The following is a 19,999-nucleotide window of genomic DNA, read 5'->3' on the forward strand; positions in this document are numbered from 1 at the left end:
CTACGACGGCCGCCCTGATGTTTAACCCGTTGCCCGGCGTTCGGATAACCTGTGCTGGGCGAGTCGCGTAATTCCCGAGGAAAAGGGGAGACATTTGTTCGAAATTGTAGACGAAGAATCTATTCGAGGTGTTACTCGAACGAAATTTTATCCGAAAAATTTGCTCGAAGTTAAACGCTGCGAATAAAATGCTGCTCGAAGAATTTATTCGCGACGTTATTCGGATAACATTTTATTCGTATAATTTTATCCGAATAACGTTGCGAATAAATTCTTTTTAGAGAGAGAGAGAGAGAGAGAGAGAGAGAGAGAGAGAGAGAGAGAGAGAGAGAGAGAGAGAGGGGGAGAGGGAGAGAGAGAGAGAGAGGGAGAGAGGGAGAGAGAGAGAGAGAGAGAGGGAGAGAGAGAGAGGGAGAGAGAGAGAGAGAGAGAGAGAATTTACTCGAAATATTCTACGAAGGAAATTCTACTCGAAGAATTTATTATGTATATTATTATATTCGCGAATGTACATCGATAAATTATCCACGAGATCCCTCGACGATCGAATAAAAAAGGAGAGCCGTTTGCGTTTCTAAAATGTACAACGTATTTCGGCGGAACACGCCGGGAAGTTCGGCGTGCACCTGATATTATTATTATTGTAAATTCGGTACCGGGGAGGGTAGTTTCGTGATACCATAATAACTTTGTCGATCGGATGGTTCGGCCGGAGCGGGGTCGGCGCGCGGGGGTTGCTCGAAGGTACATCGACGTTATATACACCGATACATCCATTTTGAGCGTGCTGTATACATCGTCCAATAAGTAATCTAATCCGGTGCTCCTGCTCCTCCTGATCCGCATTCTCTACCCCCTTCAAGATTCGATACAGATGTATTGACTCGCGGAAAGCTTCCCTACACTTTGATGCCGGAACGGTGGGATCAATACGGGCCGGGGTGAAAAAAATTTGTCGCACACTCCTGACGAAAAATTCCCCGGATACGTACGCATACGAATATGACGTTCACCGGTGTTGTCCGAGCGAGTCGATCTTGCTCTTCGCGAAAGCAGCCGGAAAGAACGTTGAAGGGTGCCCACCCCGAATAATTGAATCGTCGTAAGCTGGGCTGGGTGATTTTTAACAGAGAAAATATTTAAGACGGCATTTTTACGCTATTTCGATCGGAGACGTCAGACAATATATTTCTATTCGATGCTATTTTTAGCAAAGGGGTGAAGGGACAGCTATTAATTATTATAATAGGAGAGCTATTAATAATTATAATAGGAGAGCTATTAATAATTATAATAGGACAACTATTTAATAATTATAAAAGGAGAGCTATTTAATAATTAAAATAGGAGAGCTATTAATAATTATAATAGGACAGCTATTAATAATTATAATAGGACAGCTATTACGAAACGCTGTCTTATGTTCAATTAGATCACTGGACGGACCACAGAAATATCTAATTTCATTCTTATACAATAATTCATCATAATTCTTACTCTAAATATCTATTACTAAAATATCTATTTCGATAAATATTACAATAGCACTCGTTCAAAATCCGAACAAACATCTTATCGTTCTCTTAACAATACAAAACAGCTGTTTCCGATGCTCCATAAATCTAGCGCTAGCTCCAAATCGTCTCGAGAAAGTCAATTCGATCACTAAACAGTACCCACCGATTGTTAACAAACAATGCGCACTATTATTGATAAACTATTATTATTAGCAAACAACAGACACTCGACGTTCCTCACAACAAGAAAAATCGTGGCCACTGCGATACGAACCCTCTCGCATCATCTACCCCCTTTTACATCGTCCAGCCGTTCTCGACGAGAAACGATCGCAGCCCGGTACGTTTGAATTTACAAGCTCGCCCAAGGCCCATGAAAATTAATCCGTGCGCCGCTGGTGTCGCTGTAAAAGTCGACCGCGAACTGGCGTGGACCGTGTCGGCCGCGAATCAGAGTTTCCGGAGGGGTCAAGCAGGGGGTAGAGGTCCGAGAAACGAAAGGGAAGCAAAAGAGACGACGAAGAAAAGGACGAAGAGAAAGGAATACCTGGAAATCGTTAGACGGGGGTCGGCCGGCCTGCCGGAGGTGGTAAAAACGAAATACAATTTAAGCGGTAGGAAAAGCCACCTCAGAAGTGCACACGTGAACGCCGTAATCGTGCACTAGTCAATGTGAATGCGCAATAACACGGGGCCGGCCGCGGCGGATATAGAAGCGACTTCTCTCTCTCCCTCGGATCTCCTCCGGTCTCTCCCACTCTCTCTCTCTCTCTCTCTCTCGGCCGCTCTCCCGGTCTCTCTCTCTCGCGGCGCTCGGTCTCTCCGGCGGCTCTCCTACTCTCCGTGATCTCTTTGCCGTCGATTCGGAGGGGTGCCAGGGTGAGGATTCGCTTACCCCCGGCCCGGTGGCCATGGAAACGCGGCGTTCGGCGCCGCCCCGGCGGATCCGCGGGGCCAACCGTTGCGACGCCGAGCGTCGCGACGCCGACCAATGCCGGCGGGTGTCGAGGCTCGTATATCCGGACCGAGGTTTACTCTCTTCTTGGCCAGTTAGAGCGGGTTGAGGGTGGAGATGATCGCGGAACGGGGGGTTGAATCGCCTTGAATATCGCGCACCGATACTCCCTGAACGTCGCCGAACCGCGCGCGCGGCCCGTGTCACCCTGCCCGGAACACGCTTTTCTTGCCCCGCGGACTTTCTCGATCGGCCAGCGTTTCCGGCCCGGCTCGGCTCGGCTCGGCTCTCGATTTAATTAAACCGTTCGCGAGGAAGTCCCCGTTTATACATCCGGAAGAGCAGCCGCTTCTCCGTCACCGCGGACCGACCTCCGGGGTGAACGCGGCCGGAGGGTGCCGACGCGGTGTCCGTTCGCATTCCTCCGTTGGGATCCGTTCCAGCGAAAAGTCCGTTTCTCCTTGGTGCGTCCGGTCCCGGTCGGGTACCGCGCGCGCTTCGACGGGCCCTCTTCTTTGTGCTTGGTGGAATATTGTGCGGGTTGTACGAATGTTCGAGGAGACGGCGCGATGAACGCGCGACTCGTCGGAAGCGACATAGGGTACGTGATTGTTCGGTGTCAATTAATTTAGCTCGCCCTCTCGCCGTCGAAGGGCAGACGTCGGACTGTGATCATCAGGATACTCCCGGATCGTTCGACGGTTTGGGTTGGCCAAGTGACAAGTTCGGGGCAGTTTTTGCCCTGCGTCCTTCGCGCGAACGTTCATCGCTTTCGCGAGCTCCGTTGCTCTTGGAAGCTCCGCCGATTTCGCGAACGGAGCTCTTCGGTTCAGCGATCCTCTCGCGGCGTGGCAAAGAGAGAAAGAAAGAGAAAGTGGGAGAGAGAGCAACATGCAGGGCTCGCGTGACGTATCGAGTGACCACCGATCGGGATAATCGAAGAATGTAACGAATATCCCGCACCCGACGGCCATACTGCAACCAGCATCCCGCGAAGATGCAGTCGACCTGCCAGCAACAGCAGGCCCAGCCAGGTCAGAACGGCACATCCGCGAACAGGACGTCGTTCCTGATCGAGGACATCCTCAGCCGGGGCACCGTGCCGCCCCATTCGCATCATCAGCTTCACCATCAACACCTCTCCTCCGGCCACGGGGTCCAGCAGCATCCGCACTACCAGCAGTTCGCCAGTTTACTGCCAGGCTACCCGTCGGCACCACCCGCGGCCTTCTTCTTGGGCCCGCTTTTCGGCAACACCGCCATGGGGGTCGGAGTCGTGCCCGGGGTCAGCGAACTCGCGGCCTTGAAGCACTGCCGACGAAGGAAAGCGCGAACGGTGAGCCACGGATGATTCTTATCAGCGAACGCGAATTCGTCCGGCGTCGGCGAACGCGAATTCGCCGGGTCACCGAATGCGACTCTTCTCTTTTGTATTTCGTGTCCGATCGGTCGATCAAGCGTTGCTTTCTTATGGGGTACAGCGGAGAGGCGATCGTACTTCTGGAACGCGATCGGTACCAGCGTCGCACACGTGCCATCATCGAGTATCTCGCGTGCAGAACGACGAATTGACTTGGCGAACGTGGAATTTACTTTGGGAATTGTTGGCGTGCTTTTTGGAGAATTTGTTGCTCGAGGGTACGGTAAATTCTTCTCGATTTTTCTTGAAATTGCGAACAGGATTGGTCGATTTGGGGAGAGCAGGTACGATTGTTCGAGCAGCTCGCGGCTCATTTTTATCGTTAGCGATTGTCTGTTATTATGAAAACGGTGTGCTGGGCTCCTCTCTCGTTATCTCTTCTTCCCAAATTGTACATTTTTGTTTACAAGCTGATGGAAAATTAGGGGGAATTTACCGTATTATTTTAGGGGTTGCAGAGTTTATATTTGGAGATTGTTGTTGTCTTTTCGACGACGTTCTTTGCATATTTTATGGGAGGATACGCGGTGTATTTAATGCGAGGAATGCGGTAAATATGATTATTAGATCTTCGTGCGAAATAAAAATTGAATCGATTGCAACAGGAGTCGGATAGAAAATGATTATCTGTGTTGATAATTGCAGTGGCTTGCAGATAATGCGCCAGTAAAGTTGAATATTACCAATGTTTCTTCTCCTATGTGTTTTATCTACTTATTGACTGTTTTATCGTTCGACTGTCAATTGGTGAACGTAACAGAATGCAATAGAAGAGAACGCGGCACGAGATTCGAAATTGATGATTGATCATTGAAGATCATTGATGCGTGACCAAATGATCTTCATTCGCGTGAATTTAACCGTATAAATATATTTTCATAAAATTACGCAGAAACAAGCGCAGTCGATCATTCGCATTATTATTCGAATAATTTCGCAGTCTCTGTTCGAGTAATTTTACAGTCACTGCTCGAATAAACACAAAGAATAATTACCAACGAATAATGGATAATCGTTATTCGAATAAAACTGTCGACGAAAAGGCATTCGTTCGGACAATTATCCTACATCAATATAATAGTCGGAACAATTTTACAGTCTCTCCTCGAATAATTTCGCGGTCTCCGTGCCGAACTCCGTACACATCGTCGTTTCCGTCCGAGCCGCGCCGAGGCTCGATCGCGTCGATTCCTAAATGAACGTTGAAACGACGGCTATTCACAGGCTCCGTTTCCCCTTGTCCGGCATTTGTAGGTGTTCAGCGATCAACAATTAGCTGGTTTGGAGGCAAGATTCGAGGTGCAGAGGTACCTGAGCACGCCGGAAAGGGTCGAGCTTGCGGCCGCTCTTCACCTATCCGAGACCCAAGTGAAAACGTGGTTTCAAAACCGGCGAATGAAGCACAAGAAACAATTGAGGAAATTGAGCACCAGCGCGGGCAGCAACAGCAATCAGAATTCCAATCAGCCGTGTACCGGTCAATCCGTTTCCGTCACGTCACCCGCCGGTGAGTATAAAACATTGTTCGCCATCTTCTTTTCAACCCTCCGCCCTCTGATTTCTTCTTTCGTTACATCTTGTGCCGAGGCATCAAAACGTTCCCCGTTGGTCTAGTAAATATTCGTACATTCTCTTAAGACGGAACAACTTTTTTTTATAATTGTGCCAAACGGTCTAAATGTTGCTGGGACGTTAGACGGATTTATTTTACCGGGTAAGGGTTAAAGAATTGTTCGGAAATATTGCAGCTGGTTCGCGCGATAAAAGGATTAAATGACGATGCTTTATCAGCCGTTTTTATCCGAGCCTGCAAGGAAAATTTAAAAGATTCATTTTGTATACGAACCTTGCGGATTAATTGTCTCTAGTGAAATTTTTATCATTTTGTGAACAGTGTGAAGTCATATCAAGTCAAAAAATTCGACGAAACTTCATAAACGATCAGTGCAGATTAATTTTGCAATATAAATATGCAATATATAAATTGCAGATTACCTGTAATGAGAGATTTGTATTACATTATTATTTAATAACTGCACAAATTCGTGTTAATTCAAAGGATTCAATTGTATTTCCTAAATCGGATGAATTTACTTGGCAAAAGTGTCCGCTCGGATTGCAAAAAGGACGAACGCGATCGGCGAAAGGTAAAACCTGAACAACGAAGAGGGAATTCGTCGAGAGAATAAGGGCGAGACGTAGCCGTAGCCGTTGGCACAAGTTTCCGGGTCGTCGAACGTGTCGTGCTAAAACGGAAATCGCGAGCATTGCGTAAAGGACCGTCCGGTTACACGTGCGCGCGTGCGACGTACGTAGCGCAGACGTTTAAATGTATAATATTGCGCGCGACTGATAATGAAATGCCGGGGGGGGGGGGAGTTGATGATAACGAAATCTTTGGTGTTATGCGATCAGAGACGCGGAACACGCGATCGTAATTCCGGAGGAAGCTAATAGTTGATAAAACGGAAGTTAGCCTTCTATTATAAACTCGATGACGCTTAAAATTTTCGCCCGTCGCCTCGGTTAATGCGAGCGTTTAATTGCAATTGCAGAACCCATGCAATTTCGGATCCGCGCGCGTCACAATGCGTAATTACCGCTAAACACGTGTATCGACTTTTCGATAAACAGCCGTGCACACGCGCCCACGCGCGTTCCTCCGCATCAATTAGCCCGGATTAACAGCACGATCTGTCCTGCATAATCAATTATCCATAAATCATGTTTTGTAATTTCGACAGCGTGCGAGGAGAAAAAATACGGAACGGCAGGAGCGACGAGAATTTTCCATACTCGGCTCTCTCTCTCTCTCTCTTTCTCTCGGCGCGCGAAATCTTTCGCGGACGTTCGATTTTCGATTTTGATGCTGCATCGCCGAACGAATGCTCCAAATTAATATTCGAAATGTTCGTACATTAATTACCACGCAGCGTTACGGATGCGTCGATTATTTTCGATCACGGCGAAGTATACGTAAATATATTTTCGATATTTTATGGTGTTAGTTTTTTGATATTATCTCATAGGGTTTATTTCAGATTTAGTTAATATTACTGCTTAGTATTATCAATATTACTTCTTAGAGTTTATTCAAGATTTATTTAACATTATTGCTCAGTACTTTCGACCCTTCGCACTCGAGCGGTGACTCTCAGGCACCGCTAAAATTGTTACAGCACGTTCCAAGATAATTTGTATATTAACGAAGTTTAGATTTAAGAAATTGAACAATGAACTTCGTCGTTAGAAAAAGTTAAGGACCGATTCGCGGAACGATACGATAATCGCTAATTAGTACAATAAGGAAACGTTTTTTCCAACTCCGTGTCTCTCCGGCAAGCGGGCCGCGGAAACGTTTATATCCGACATAAAGATCGGCGGTCCGGCAATTAAGACGAATCGCAGAAATCGCTAAATAAATCCGCCGCCGCCGTCGTCGTCGTCGTCGTCGCGCGGTTTTAACGACTCGAACTTTTTCGCTTCCGGTCGTTCGAGGGTCGCCGAGAGCCGACCGATACGCGCACAGGAGACTATAATAATAATAATCGCGAAAAGTAGATCGCGGCTTGTGTATCGCAATTAAATCGTTATTAGTATAAACTTCGTAATTGTGATTATCAATTTGCATTGGAGCGCGGCCGGGGCAGCGACGGAATTTCGGTGTACGTCAAATAGTTCCCCAGGTTATCATGCTAATGGACCATATAATGCAACCAAAATTCGGCTGACAATAAATTACGCAACTTTAGTTAACTAACCAGACCATAACCGAGCCCGCCTGGGACTAGAATGATTAACTACCCGGTTGCCTGGATAATGATCGCTTTTTGCCGGACGATATCCCGCAATTCATATACGGATTTAACGGCGTTATCGCTTACAATATCGCGACGGCCGCCATCGTCAATAGGATAATCCGTCGCGCAGACGTTCCGCCGATTTTTATTGCAACTAATGCAGCACCGAGTTCCGAAAATCGATTGTCCGACCGACGACCGACGACTGCGAGTCGCGCGAGAAGCTGTTCTCTCGCCGGTGTCGTTTATCGTTGGCGCTTATGCACCGCGGTTAATAAAATTATTATAATTTGTTCGATGCGCGAGTTTGAAACGAAACAATTAAAACCGATGCAAAATTGGAATCCATGGATCCACACTGATAATTACGCCGCGGATCTTTATGCGAAATTTGTCGCGAGTTGCGAGAGAGAGAGAGATGGAAGCCAACGGAACAGTCTTTCTGTTCGTTGATGGTCCATCGGTAATTTTAAAAGCTTGCAAACAATGTATCGACGCCATTAAATGCTATTAACCTTTCGCAAACGTTTCGTTAAATTCGCGAATGCAGTTACTACGATGCGAATAAGTTTTATTTCGTTTTCTTTTTTCTTCTTACTTCAACTCTGCGTCAAGTCTGCATTTTTTATTATTCGTAACGAACGGCCTGAGAAACGAAATCGCGGAGATTAATTTTTAAATCATCGCGCAGGCGATCCGACGAGGGTCAAAGGTTTGATCCGAAGTACAGTAATTTCTCCCGGAAATGCCGAATTTCGGGTCGCTGCGAATTTCCCTGTGCTAGTATAGCCTTTCGTACGGCTAACGGACAACTTCCTGTACAATATTCGATGAACAAACGAACGAATAATCGCGGAGTAGAAAATTTGCGATCCGTCAATCTTTGTGAAAATCTGTACCAAACAGACGTTATTATCAAATAGATACGGACGTGTTAGATTTATCGGAGCATTAAAAAATAGTAAAATAAAATCGCAATCATTCGACACGGAGTTCGTATTCCGAGGGATTAATCGGCCATTAAATTTTGGACCATGGCCTTCCAATGAGAATTTCATAGAAAATCGCTTGATCCCATCAGTCGCCGCTATTGGGTTACGACAGATTTTCGCCGATAACTTTTAACGACGTGATACGATTACCATTTTTACCATAATGCGACATTTTCGAATTTCTGGAAGATTTATTACCGGGCGATCGCGATCGCGATTCCTCGAAACGGAACGTCGATTCTATAATTTAGTCTTGTCCGCGTTGTTTGGAAGTCAACGTTAACCCACAAGTAACATTCTTTCTTTAATTTCCGCTATTAAACAAACAAAAATAAAGAGAGGTAAAGAAGAAGAAAGAAAAGTGAAGAATAGCAAAGAAAGATAAAGAAATAAAAAGGAAAATAAAAAGAAATTAAATTTCAAACGATTTTCTTGGAACTAAAAATGATTTAAATAAACCGACTATATAATGGAAGAGAAAAAAAAACATGATCGACGAGAATCAAATCCCCCTTGTCCATCTTAGAAACGTGATTCGTCGTTTTCCGGGTGCGCTGTTACAGAGGTCGTCGAGTAACGAGCGGGCAAGGTGTAAGTCGGCAGTGAAAGCGTTCGAGCAATAGACAAAAAATAATTGAACCATGGCCCGACGTCTCAGCGTAGGAGTTCAACTTTCTTTGAACCGGCGTGGATAAATGATCGCCGAGCCGCGCCGCGTTTCTAACCAGCGACAGGGACCACGGTCTCGAGTAATTCCCGAGCTGCGGCGCATCTGCTCGTCGTAACCTTCGGCAAGTTGCTCGTCTCGGTAGCCAAGATGGCTTCGTTCGGTAGGAAGGGCTAACGAAGTTAGTAGACATCTCCTTGGCAGCCGGGAAGAAGGGGGTCGCAAGGGGGAGGCTGGGAAGCGCGTAGAAGATGAGACCGCCTCGTCGTCCTCGTCCTCTTCGCCGTCTTCCTCCTCGCGCTCGTCTCTCCGGTGTGTCTTCGTGTTCGTCTTGGTCGTCTAGAGACTCGAACGGATACCGTCTAAGGAACCCCGGAGAGTTACGGCACCCCTTCGTTCCTCTCCCCACGGTCTATCCATCCATCCCTCTCCCTGCCGTCGTCTTTCTCTTTCGCTTCTTCTGGACCTCTTACTGCGACGACGTCTCGCGCCACCCCTCGCGTCTTACCTCTTGTCTTCTCGATTCGGTCTTCGAGAAAATTAGTCAATTATCGGCTAAGTGCTCGGCCAGACCTACATTCACGATTCCTAGCCGCACCGAGGCTCGTCGAGGACCTTACTTGTGTATCACCATATATCCGAGACCCAATTCAATTAAACGATTTTCAATCCGTTCCGGAACCGTGTCTCCGAACGATTCTTTTCTCCTCCGTCTCTCTTCTTCCGGCCGCGTGGTCATCGATCGATTGAATTAGGATCACGGTGGCGTAAGCGAGACTTTCGAGAAACGTGATCTACAGACGCGAAATTATCGAAAATGAACGACAAAGTTCCTGCGAATCGATCGAACTCTGAATTTATCTTAACGATAAATTTGGTCGAAATCAAATAATCCCTGGCATGAACGATCAAGTTGCTGAATCAGTCGGGAAGCGATCCAGGCCAGGCGCAAAGGTAGCTGTAAAGAGTTAAGACCGTGTTAGCAGAACAATGCACGGTGAAACGGCATTTCCATCTACTTATACAAGTCGTACATGGAAGTTCCGTTTATTATATTGATCCCGAACTTTTCGAATAAGGTTCAATTTAAACTTTCCGTCCTCCGTTTACGAAACTATTTAAATTCTACCGACTATCCGCGATTACTGCGTAGAACTCGCGCCGCTCGGGCTTTAACGGATTCTGCGGCGAAATTTTCCCCTCGTTCCCTCCCGGACCACGTTTACCTGTTCGACGTTATTTAAATTACTAATCCGCTAATTCTCACCGCACCAACTATAATAATGTCTGCTACGACGCGTTACGTAAATCACGGGATCACGAAACCAAGGAATAATTGCTCGAATCTTCGTCGAATCGAATCGAAACAAAAAAAAAAAATATATATATATATATATATATATATTTTGTTTTACCAGCAAATTATACGATCGAAAAATCTGCACCGTGTCCTCCTCGTCGACGTCGTGCACACGCGAACTGCAGTAAAAATTTCAGCTCGATAACTTTACTATTGTCCGAGTTATTTCAATTTTAGCGATAATTAATTGGCGCTACCTACGTACCACAGTCGCGCAAAATTCGATTCGCACGATGGACAAGAGATAGGAGAATAACGAATAAAATTTTGTCCGACGCTATCGAATAAATATCCAAGCGAATAAAAATTCGTCTGGGCAAACATACGTATGTCCGAAAATCGCGTTCTTCATCGAATCGTTTTGTTCGGAAAAACGATCATTCGTTGCTCGTCGTACATTATTCTATTTATTTAACCGAATAATTCTTCGTTCCATCTGATTATTCCAGTTATTCTTTATTCTATTCATTTATTCGTACGATTCTTTATTCTATCTGTTTATCTTCGAATAATTCGTCGCGAATTGTTCTCTGTTTTCACGTGATCTTATAAGAAATGCATTCGGCGTCAGTTAACGCATCGACTGCCCACCCCTATCTCGTAGAAACGCCTGTTCTAGACGGCAATTTAAAGAAATAAATAATAACAGGTACAAAATAATAGCGAGTTAACACTTAGCCAACCGAATAGGGAGATCTCCCAGTTTCATATTCGGTCGATTAATAACCGAATGGACGATTAACGAGAAACTAAAAATAATTGCTTAATTTTATTAAGATTTGCAAAGAATAATAAATAATATAGAATATAGAATAATAAATATAATAATATGAATAGAATAAAAATAGAGATATGAATAGAATAATAAAAAGAATAATAAATATATATAATAATAAAAAATATTAAGATTTGCTGAAGAAGCAATTGACGTCATACAAGTTTGCTCCGTAATTTCTGTTTAAATGAACGAAATATTTTAATTTTATGAAAACTTCTGAAGTTTCTAGCGCGGTGGTGGAAGTGTTAATCGAGCTAAAAAGTAAAAAATAACGAGCGAAAAATGAATAAATAAATAAATCCTTCCTTTTCGGGAACGAACCCTTAACGGACGCGTGACGGCGGCCGTCCGCCGCGAGATATCTCGTGGTCGGCAGCGAACGGATTAAATGAGACGACGTTCCGGTGTCTCCTGTAAGCTGTGGAAGTCGGTAACGCGAGATCTCGTTGAAATTGTTCGCAGAGAGGCCGGTGGATTTCTCCCTGAGCGGCGGCGGCCGGGAATCGCGGGCGAGCAGCGACGCCCCGGCGGACTCCGACGACGACGAGATCGACGTCCTCGGCGACGAGACGCCGTCGCCGACGAGAACGGGCAACGTGCACGTCTCGAGGCGCGTCGGCTCGCCGACGAGTTTCCATCAGATGACGCACCCGCATCCGGTGAACCTGCCCCATCAGTCGCAACACGGCCAGACCATCCAACGCCAGCAGCATCGCTGAAATCGCTATGGTCCTCGTTTGTGGTTCACCAAAACTGTAGAACGTCGCGGGGCCCCGATCGGGCCCGGTGCGGTTCGATTGCACAGTGCTTGGACCCCGTTGTGGGGGTGGGGTGGGGGGATGTTCGAGTGTAACTAGTCCTTGTAGAAGGAGAAGAGCAAGTTGTTCGCGAATGGAACGGAAGCCGAAGTGATGTTGGAACGAAGTCGAAAGACTTCGAGGGTCCCGTTGGGTTCCTCGGGGTTCGCTCGATTGGTCGACGAAGAGAACGATGACCGATCGGGAAGGGGGTTCGTTTCGACGACCAGGGATCGCGTCTGCGAGCGTTCTTCGTGCAATTCGACTGTCGAATTCCGAGCGTGATTTCTTATCGGGTGGGCCGCGGAACGATTCTGTGCGGTTGGCCGTTCGTTTCGTGGCAAACAGTGAGTTTTAACTTCCGTAAGAAAACGAGTCAATAATGGTAAGAAAGGTGATCGACGTGTAAATTGTTCGGAGACACGAGAAAAAGTCGTCCCTTACGTTAGCAGACATTTTTAGCGGACTCTGTGCTGTACGAGTAAAAAAGATCAATTCATGCTGTCCGTTCGGGTATTGCGAGTCAGGCGAACACGATCCAGTAGTTTAATCGTCGGTCTACGGTTTTAATGATAGCTTCGCTTAACACTTGGCCAACCGAATGGGGAGATCTCCCCGTTTTAAATTCAGTCGATCGATGACCGAATGGATGATCACTGAAAAATTAAAAATGATTGCTTAATTGTATTAAGATTTGCATACAAGTTTGTTTCGTAACTTTTGTTTAATCGAACGAAATATTTTAATTTTATGACAACTTTTGAGGTTTCTAGCGCGGTCGTGGAAGTGTTAAAAAGCATAGAAAACTATTGCATTTTCATTCGAACCATTTTGTTACGCCTGCTGCAGATTTAAAGATGCGAGCCGTTTATTTTGAAAGTGGCACAAGTCACTTTGTTTTTAAGTCGATATATTTAAGGGTTTGCGTTTTAACACGTTTCAAAAATATGGATGCTAACTTTCGAGAAGATTTACTTGTATTTGTTCTCTCAGGATACCGATATTTTTCTCAGTATAAATAATTTCGTGTAAACATTAAAAAGATCACCGCTTCTCATTACGGTAAAGTGACTTATGCCACTTTCAAAATAAACGGCTCGTGTATAGATTCATAGAGAACCGCCTGTCTACGTACACAAGGGTTGTTTTCACCCTGCAGAAACGAATCGTGGCCGATAATAAATATAGCTCGATAAAATACATTTACACAGTTGCAAAGAAAATGGAATTTTCTGGTTGACGAATTTTCCCTTGTTAGTGAATTTTGTGCGTACGAAATCGGGCCTTGTGACGCGCACAATAATTGTTGTTTAATATTCAATATTTCTTTGAAATGTAACGTTTTGTAAATAGATATTCGACACTGTGACGGTAATTTTCAAGAGAATATTTTTCTGGACCGAAACGCGGCGCGTACCCGAACGGATAATAAATTGTCTTCGAAGTAGAACCGTAAAGAGCGAACACGTCTTCGCCTTTGTTTTTTGTTTTCGTAATCGACACCGAAATCCGTGAACCGGGGTGGGTAAGGTACCGAGAAAGAAACGGCACGCCTGGATACACTTCTCAGTGCCATTCGACATTTGTGATCGAGCTAATCGTACCTAAACGATATTGTAAAAAAGAGAAGAGGAAGAAGAAGAAAAGAAGGAAAAGAAGCAGAGGAGGAAAGGGGTGAGAACGGTGTGCAAGGGTAGAGCCTCGAGGAGAAAACTTTCCCGTCGAGAGGTAAAAAAGAATGTAGAAAGTGTAAACGTGTAAATGACTCGCTAATCGATCTCCAGCGACGACACTTTTTATAGCAAAATGCCGTAATTAAAGCTAGTCTGTTTTGTGTCACTTTTTATAGCGAAGTAGTAAGTTAGCCTGTGGTTCAAGTTGAGATTAAAATGTCACGATGTAACACGGTGTATTTTCTTTGCCCTCCTTTTAAATCGCTGGGTCGGTCGTCAATGAAAAAAAGAAAAATGAGCTCTCGGAATTCATTGGAAGAAATTAGCCACGATTTGTTTGTTGAAACTTCGGCTTTGTTCATTCTGTTACCGGTGATTTCATCTTTTCTCGTTCGTTCGGAAAATTCGTCCTCGACGAATAGAATATTCGAAGAAAATAGGAATGTTCGACTCTTTTTGTTCCTCGTTATCCGAAAACGCGCTAACTTGTTGATCTTATGAAAATTTTTATTAGTTGTTCTTGGTTTACGTGGCAAATGTAATTGTTACTGTATCATTTGTTATTCGGTCCGAATTTATCTCGCTTCCTAAAACCCCGCTGCAGCTAATTAAAACAAACTGTGCTGCAATACGATTCACCGTTGGACTGCAGATTTTATGCGTTTATGGCAATAATAGCGAGATAAAGAACGAAACGGTGAGAACCTTCGAGGAAATGGCGGGTTCAAAAATTGTACATTTGCGAAGAGCTGATTTAATTTTGTTTCTTTGAGCATACAGCTTCTGATAGCAGATCGCTACAGATCGGAATAAATATATTTCTGTTATTTTGCAACAATCGCAACGGATCTGAATAAATATATTTTTGTTATTTTGCAACGATCGCAACGGATCTGAATAAATATATTTTTGTTATTTTGCAACGATCGCAACGGACCTGAATAAATATATTTCTGTTATTTTGCAACGATCGCAACGGATCTGAATAAATATATTTTTGTTATTTTGCAACGATCGCAACGGATCGGAATAAATATATTTTTATTATTTTGCAACGATCGCAACGGATCTGAATAAATATATTTTTGTTATTTTGCAACGATCGCAACGGATCTGAATAAATATATTTTTGTTATTTTGCAACGATCGCAACGGATCTGAATAAATATATTTTTGTTATTTTGCAACAATCGTCTCAAATATTCACACTCTTTTTACCTGTGCGACAGTGAAGAATGCTTTGTGCTAGAATTCTAACTAAAAATGCACTATAGCGTTCGCAGCCGGCATGTTTCTTCAGCCGTCGACATAAAGAGTGCAAATGAAAACAATGCGAGAAAGAAGCGAAAAGATAGCGGTAATTTCGGCACGCAAGCCGTGACCCGATGCGGTGTCGGGTTGCACACGTCGGAAGACGTAAACACGTTAAACTGCTAGCCGTTTCGTGCGGGTTCCATCGGGCCCATCTTCGTTCGCTTTATTGAATGTTCCATCCAATCGATGTAAACAACTTTTATTTTACGTAGAAATCGATTTGTCACTCGTGGGTGACAAGGCACGCGAGATAAAAAAAGAATGTCTCAGATAACAAGTTAATGAAATAAAGACTAAATTCCAGGTCATTTATTTATTTAAACTGAATTTCATTTGCGCCGACTGACCGTATTTCATTTAATATATTACTTTAAGGATTGTTGTGAACTTTCCAAATGAGATTAACTAATTTGCAATTTTGTCATCACAGGAATTTCACATTGTCCAAGCGAGCAGTACTACTAAAACGGCGAAGGTAAAATACAATTCTACTGTTGTTTTGAAAATTAAACATGCTTACTGGAAGCTCCACCAAAGCTTGTGTCTTATAATTTATTCGTTTACATTTATAATTCATTTCCATTGCAACATGTTCGAACGAACTGAATTTTTCCAAACCGTTCAGAATGCAAAGAGTTCAAATATTATCCACGATGATATATTTTAACTATCTAATATCAGTTTCGCTAATTACATTACTTTAGTTTCGTGGACATTTTTCCACATAATCGCACGAAGTCCAGCTATCGCAATAATCAGTATTTTAGCGTTTCAAGCGAATCTCTTAAGCCACGTCGAGCACAGAAAAATAATGTTCGTAGCCCAAGCAGAATGGTATCGCATTTCGTACCGCTGCTGCAGATCTGTTATGGTTAAATTGATGGTTTAAAGCGGCCCGATTGACATTTGATAGCGTTTCGGGTCAGGAACGACGCTCGCGTCTCTCTGGAACATTACCATTCCGCTAATTGGCAGCGTGACATTTCCTGCTCGTCGTTTGGAACATTTTCGCGGCTCAGCGTGCCGCATGAGCTAAAGAACCCAGCTTGTTAATCCCGGCTTAATTTCTGGCCGACATCGGCGAACGACCCTATCTATGATCAATTAGTGAATCATACTTCGCGTTTCACTGTATTCGATAGAGTCGGCGAGCGAAGCCATTTTCACAGAAGGATCGAGCTTATCAATGCTGACCGGTTCTATATTTTGAAACTATTCAAATTATAAAGAGTCTTTTGTAGAAAATATCGGACTATATTTTTTTATAACAGAAGCAGGCATTGTAATAGAAACAGCAAGGTACCTAAATAAATTCAGACCTGTAATTTTTATAAGGCAACACACTGCTGCTCTAATTCATTACTGATACATGCCTAAATAATGAATTTTAAATAAAAAGGCATTTAAAGTCTTATTTTCCTAATAATAATTTGGTTTCCAAAAATAATGAAATATTTTCACTAAACGTTGTACTAATGCACATCGAAAGAAGAGTCTTTTGTAGAAAATATCAGAATATATTTTTTATAACAGAAGCAGGCATTGTAACAGAAACAGCAAGGTACCTAAATAAATTCAGACCTGTAATTTTTATAAGGCAACCCATTGCTGTTCTAATTCATTACTGTCTAATGTCTGAATAATGAAGTTTAAAGAAAAAGGCATTTAAGGTCTTATTTTCCCAATAATAATTTGGTTTTCTAAAGTAATGAAATATTTTCACTAAACCTTGTGCTAATGCACATCGAAAGAAATAAAATAAAATAAATATAAATAAATCTATCTATCTCTAAAAGGAAATCTATACAAATATAGAAATTTTAATATTTCAATATTTCTCCAGATATGCACAAAGAATGCATTGCTAAAAATAAGATAAACATAAATATAAATAAATATACTAAAAAGGAAATCTATATAAATATAGAAATTTTAATATTTCAATATTTCTCCAGATACGCACAAAGAATGCGTTTCATCAACCTATTCATCAATACTATTTGCTATAAAATAATAGAATATCTCCGAATCACGTTTTTCTCTTTAATGACGCAGTATCGAATTAGAACAGCAATATGTCGGACATCTTTGGCACTCGGTAGGTGCAGTGTTAAACGCCAGATTGAAACAAGATCGGAAATAGTATAGGTTATATCGTAGAACGCTGCCATAATTGAGACAAAGGAAACGCATGTACACGAATAATTTTAATATTACATACAATAGAATCGTTGAAGATTTTCCATTACCTTTCGCTGGTTTCTTGAAAGTTCGAAGTCCAGTTACAGCAACGGTGACCATAGAAATGACCGCGAACACCCTTCCTTCAAGATCATGCGTTCGCGTTCCGTCGGCGGTCGACTTCCTCGTCAAATCGAACAGGAACACGCACTTAGGACGTCCAAATCACGGTTCTACTTTGCTCGAGCAACTTTGAAATTTCAATCACACGATAATTAACACGTTTTCACGGTTCTGATCGAGGAGCACCGACCGTCGTCCCCAGTTCCGGCACGGCCATTTTGAAATCTCCGATCACGTGACGCGACGCCGATAGATCGGCAACTTCGGCTCGGGATCGTTTTCCCGCGAAATTTTCGCGTCACGTGACCCCGGAAGACCAAAATGGCGGAGCGTTGGCGAAGAAGAGTTTCCGTGCTCCTCGATTAAGTGATAAAAAGTATTATTTATATCGTGTTGTCGAGCTGTCAAAGTAGTTTCAGCGAACAAATTAAGTGTTTGGAACAAGTGGAAGCGTTCGTGGACATCGATGTCGCCGAATCGAATGGGTATCCGAGGAAGAAGTACAGCATCCTTCCGCGCTTGTCCAGCCAGCCAAAATGGGAGATCTGCGTGTTGCGTATCGCGGTTGTTGGTAAGTCGTTGCAACGTAATTTTAATTATTCCGTCGCTGTCACATTTTCTTTGCGCGAAACAGGTGTGTCGTATAAATATACCCGAGAATAATCGGGTCTCACGGACTCGGTTCAGTTTTCGAACAATTGTCACTCGAAAACTAGTGATTTCGTCGAGATGAGAAAACTTGACGATATAATCCGAACGTTCTAGAACATCGCTTCCGCGTACATGTATCGAATTAATGTCTCTAGAGCATAAAAATTGTCACACGACGACCCAAAATAATTTTAACATTATCAACGTTTAAGTTCACGTTTAAAACTCTGTTAAAAACGCGACTGTTGCATGAGTCACATAATTCAGTTTCGTGTGTATAAAATAGAAATATAATAATAGAAATATAATAATAATAATAATAATATGAAATAGAAATATAATAATATTATAATAATAGAAATATAATAGTAGAAATATAATAAGAATAATAAGAATAATAATAATAATAATAGAGAATAGAAATATTGTAAGCAAGAAGAACTATTTCAGACTTAGAGTTGAAGCGACTTCGACAACTGTTAGTGCTACATCGTTTCACAGCATCAATTCATACTGTGTATCGCTTGTTCGTTGAAACAAGTGTTCACATCGTGACGAACCAAAAAACGATCGTTCCAACCAGTTCCCCCGTCTCCGCGATATTTAGAACGTTCCTTCGAACGCGTGTCCGTCTCGTTAACGCCCCTCGGCCTTAATCCACGATTATAAAGTAATTGTACGCGATCAACGATCGGATTCGATCGATATCGAGATCGGTTGCCGGAATCGTTCGCGTAAGTCTTCTTTGGCTACCTGTTGCCGAAGGTCTCGAGGCTTGGCCGCGTCTGGCAAAGAAAGGGGATGCTGGTGGATGACGCGCAGAGCGTTTTCGGTCGGGCACCGGCATAGGCGGAGTCTGCGGAACACGTCGTGCTTCCAGTTGGGGTGAATCCTAATACCCAGATAATGGGAAGTAATTGCGAGGGATCAGAGCGAAGCGTAGCTACTCTCTCTCGGTTCAGAACCGTATATAGAGAGAGGGTGGAGGTGTCGGCGTTCTCATCCCCCTTGCGGCGCTCGAGATTCGTTCGGGGGTGGATGAAAAGGACGGTCCAACAGACGAACACGTACACGTACATGTACGTAGGCGCGTAGCGAAGAGAAGGGTGGAGGCAAGAGTAACAGGCGATAGAGAGATTGAGAAAGAGAGAGAGAGAGAGAGGACTATAATCGTATTATCGAGGCAAAATCACGGTGCACATTCTCAAATGTATGGTCGATGACAGTGTTTTGAGAGGAAAATCGGGAATCGTGATCCTTCGGTGATTCGGACACGCTGGATTATCTCGTACAGCTTTCGATTCGAAGATTAAGACTCGATACGCGAGCCGTCGAACACTCGACTCGCCAAAAACTGGACACCTGGCTCGTTCGGTCATCCGATAGGGGTTGTTTCGAACAAAGTGTTTCGAACGTGATAGCTGCACGAAACTCGGAATTTATCTTACGGAAATAGTGACGGTATCTTTTCACAAGTGTGTGTGTGTGAACCCTCTTTTATAAATAAGTTTTTCTGTATTGAAATTCTTTCCTCGAACTGTTCTCTATTTTCTTCTTTTCTTCAGATTAAATTCTAAAACTTTGATATATAAGTGGACCCTTTTTTAATAAATAAGTTCTTCTGTATTGAAATTCTTTCCTCGAACTGTTCTCTATTTTCTTCTTTTCTTCAGATTAAATTCTAAAACTTTGATACAAGTGAACCCTTTTTTAATAAATAAGTTGCTCTGTATTGAAATTCTTTTCTCGAACTGTTCTCTCTGTTTTCTCC

General features: G+C 43.4%; 2 protein-coding genes across 2 annotated transcripts in view; one reads left to right on the top strand and one right to left on the bottom strand.

Moving 5' to 3' along the window:
- LOC117219829 (homeobox protein PKNOX2) overlaps positions 1 to 17,714 on the bottom strand; it is a 53,355-nt gene extending 35,641 nt beyond the window's left edge. Inside the window, exon 1 of the mRNA XM_033469302.2 lies at positions 17,523 to 17,714. The gene's annotated coding sequence lies outside the window, so the exon portion shown is untranslated. The remainder of the gene's footprint in view (positions 1 to 17,522) is intronic.
- Positions 2,591 to 14,189, top strand: bsh (brain-specific homeobox). The gene is made up of 3 exons (XM_033469304.2): positions 2,591 to 3,808; positions 5,147 to 5,399; positions 11,952 to 14,189. Exons 1-3 carry the CDS (start codon positions 3,470 to 3,472, stop codon positions 12,206 to 12,208), a joined length of 849 nt encoding a protein of 282 aa, XP_033325195.1. The 5' UTR covers positions 2,591 to 3,469; the 3' UTR covers positions 12,209 to 14,189.
- Positions 17,715 to 19,999: the final 2,285 nt, after the last annotated feature.

Source organism: Megalopta genalis, chromosome 5 (genome assembly GCF_051020955.1).
Source record: "Megalopta genalis isolate 19385.01 chromosome 5, iyMegGena1_principal, whole genome shotgun sequence".
Lineage (NCBI taxonomy): Eukaryota > Metazoa > Arthropoda > Insecta > Hymenoptera > Halictidae > Megalopta > Megalopta genalis.

Bases quoted from the DNA above. Each gene is read 5' to 3' on its own strand.
- bsh (XM_033469304.2), top strand. From the start codon at position 3,470: ATGCAGTCGACCTGCCAGCAACAGCAGGCCCAGCCAGGTCAGAACGGC. The intron at 3,809-5,146 runs GTGAGCCACGGA...CGGCATTTGTAG, and splicing joins GACGAAGGAAAGCGCGAACG to GTGTTCAGCGATCAACAATT. The intron at 5,400-11,951 runs GTGAGTATAAAA...AATTGTTCGCAG, and splicing joins TTCCGTCACGTCACCCGCCG to AGAGGCCGGTGGATTTCTCC.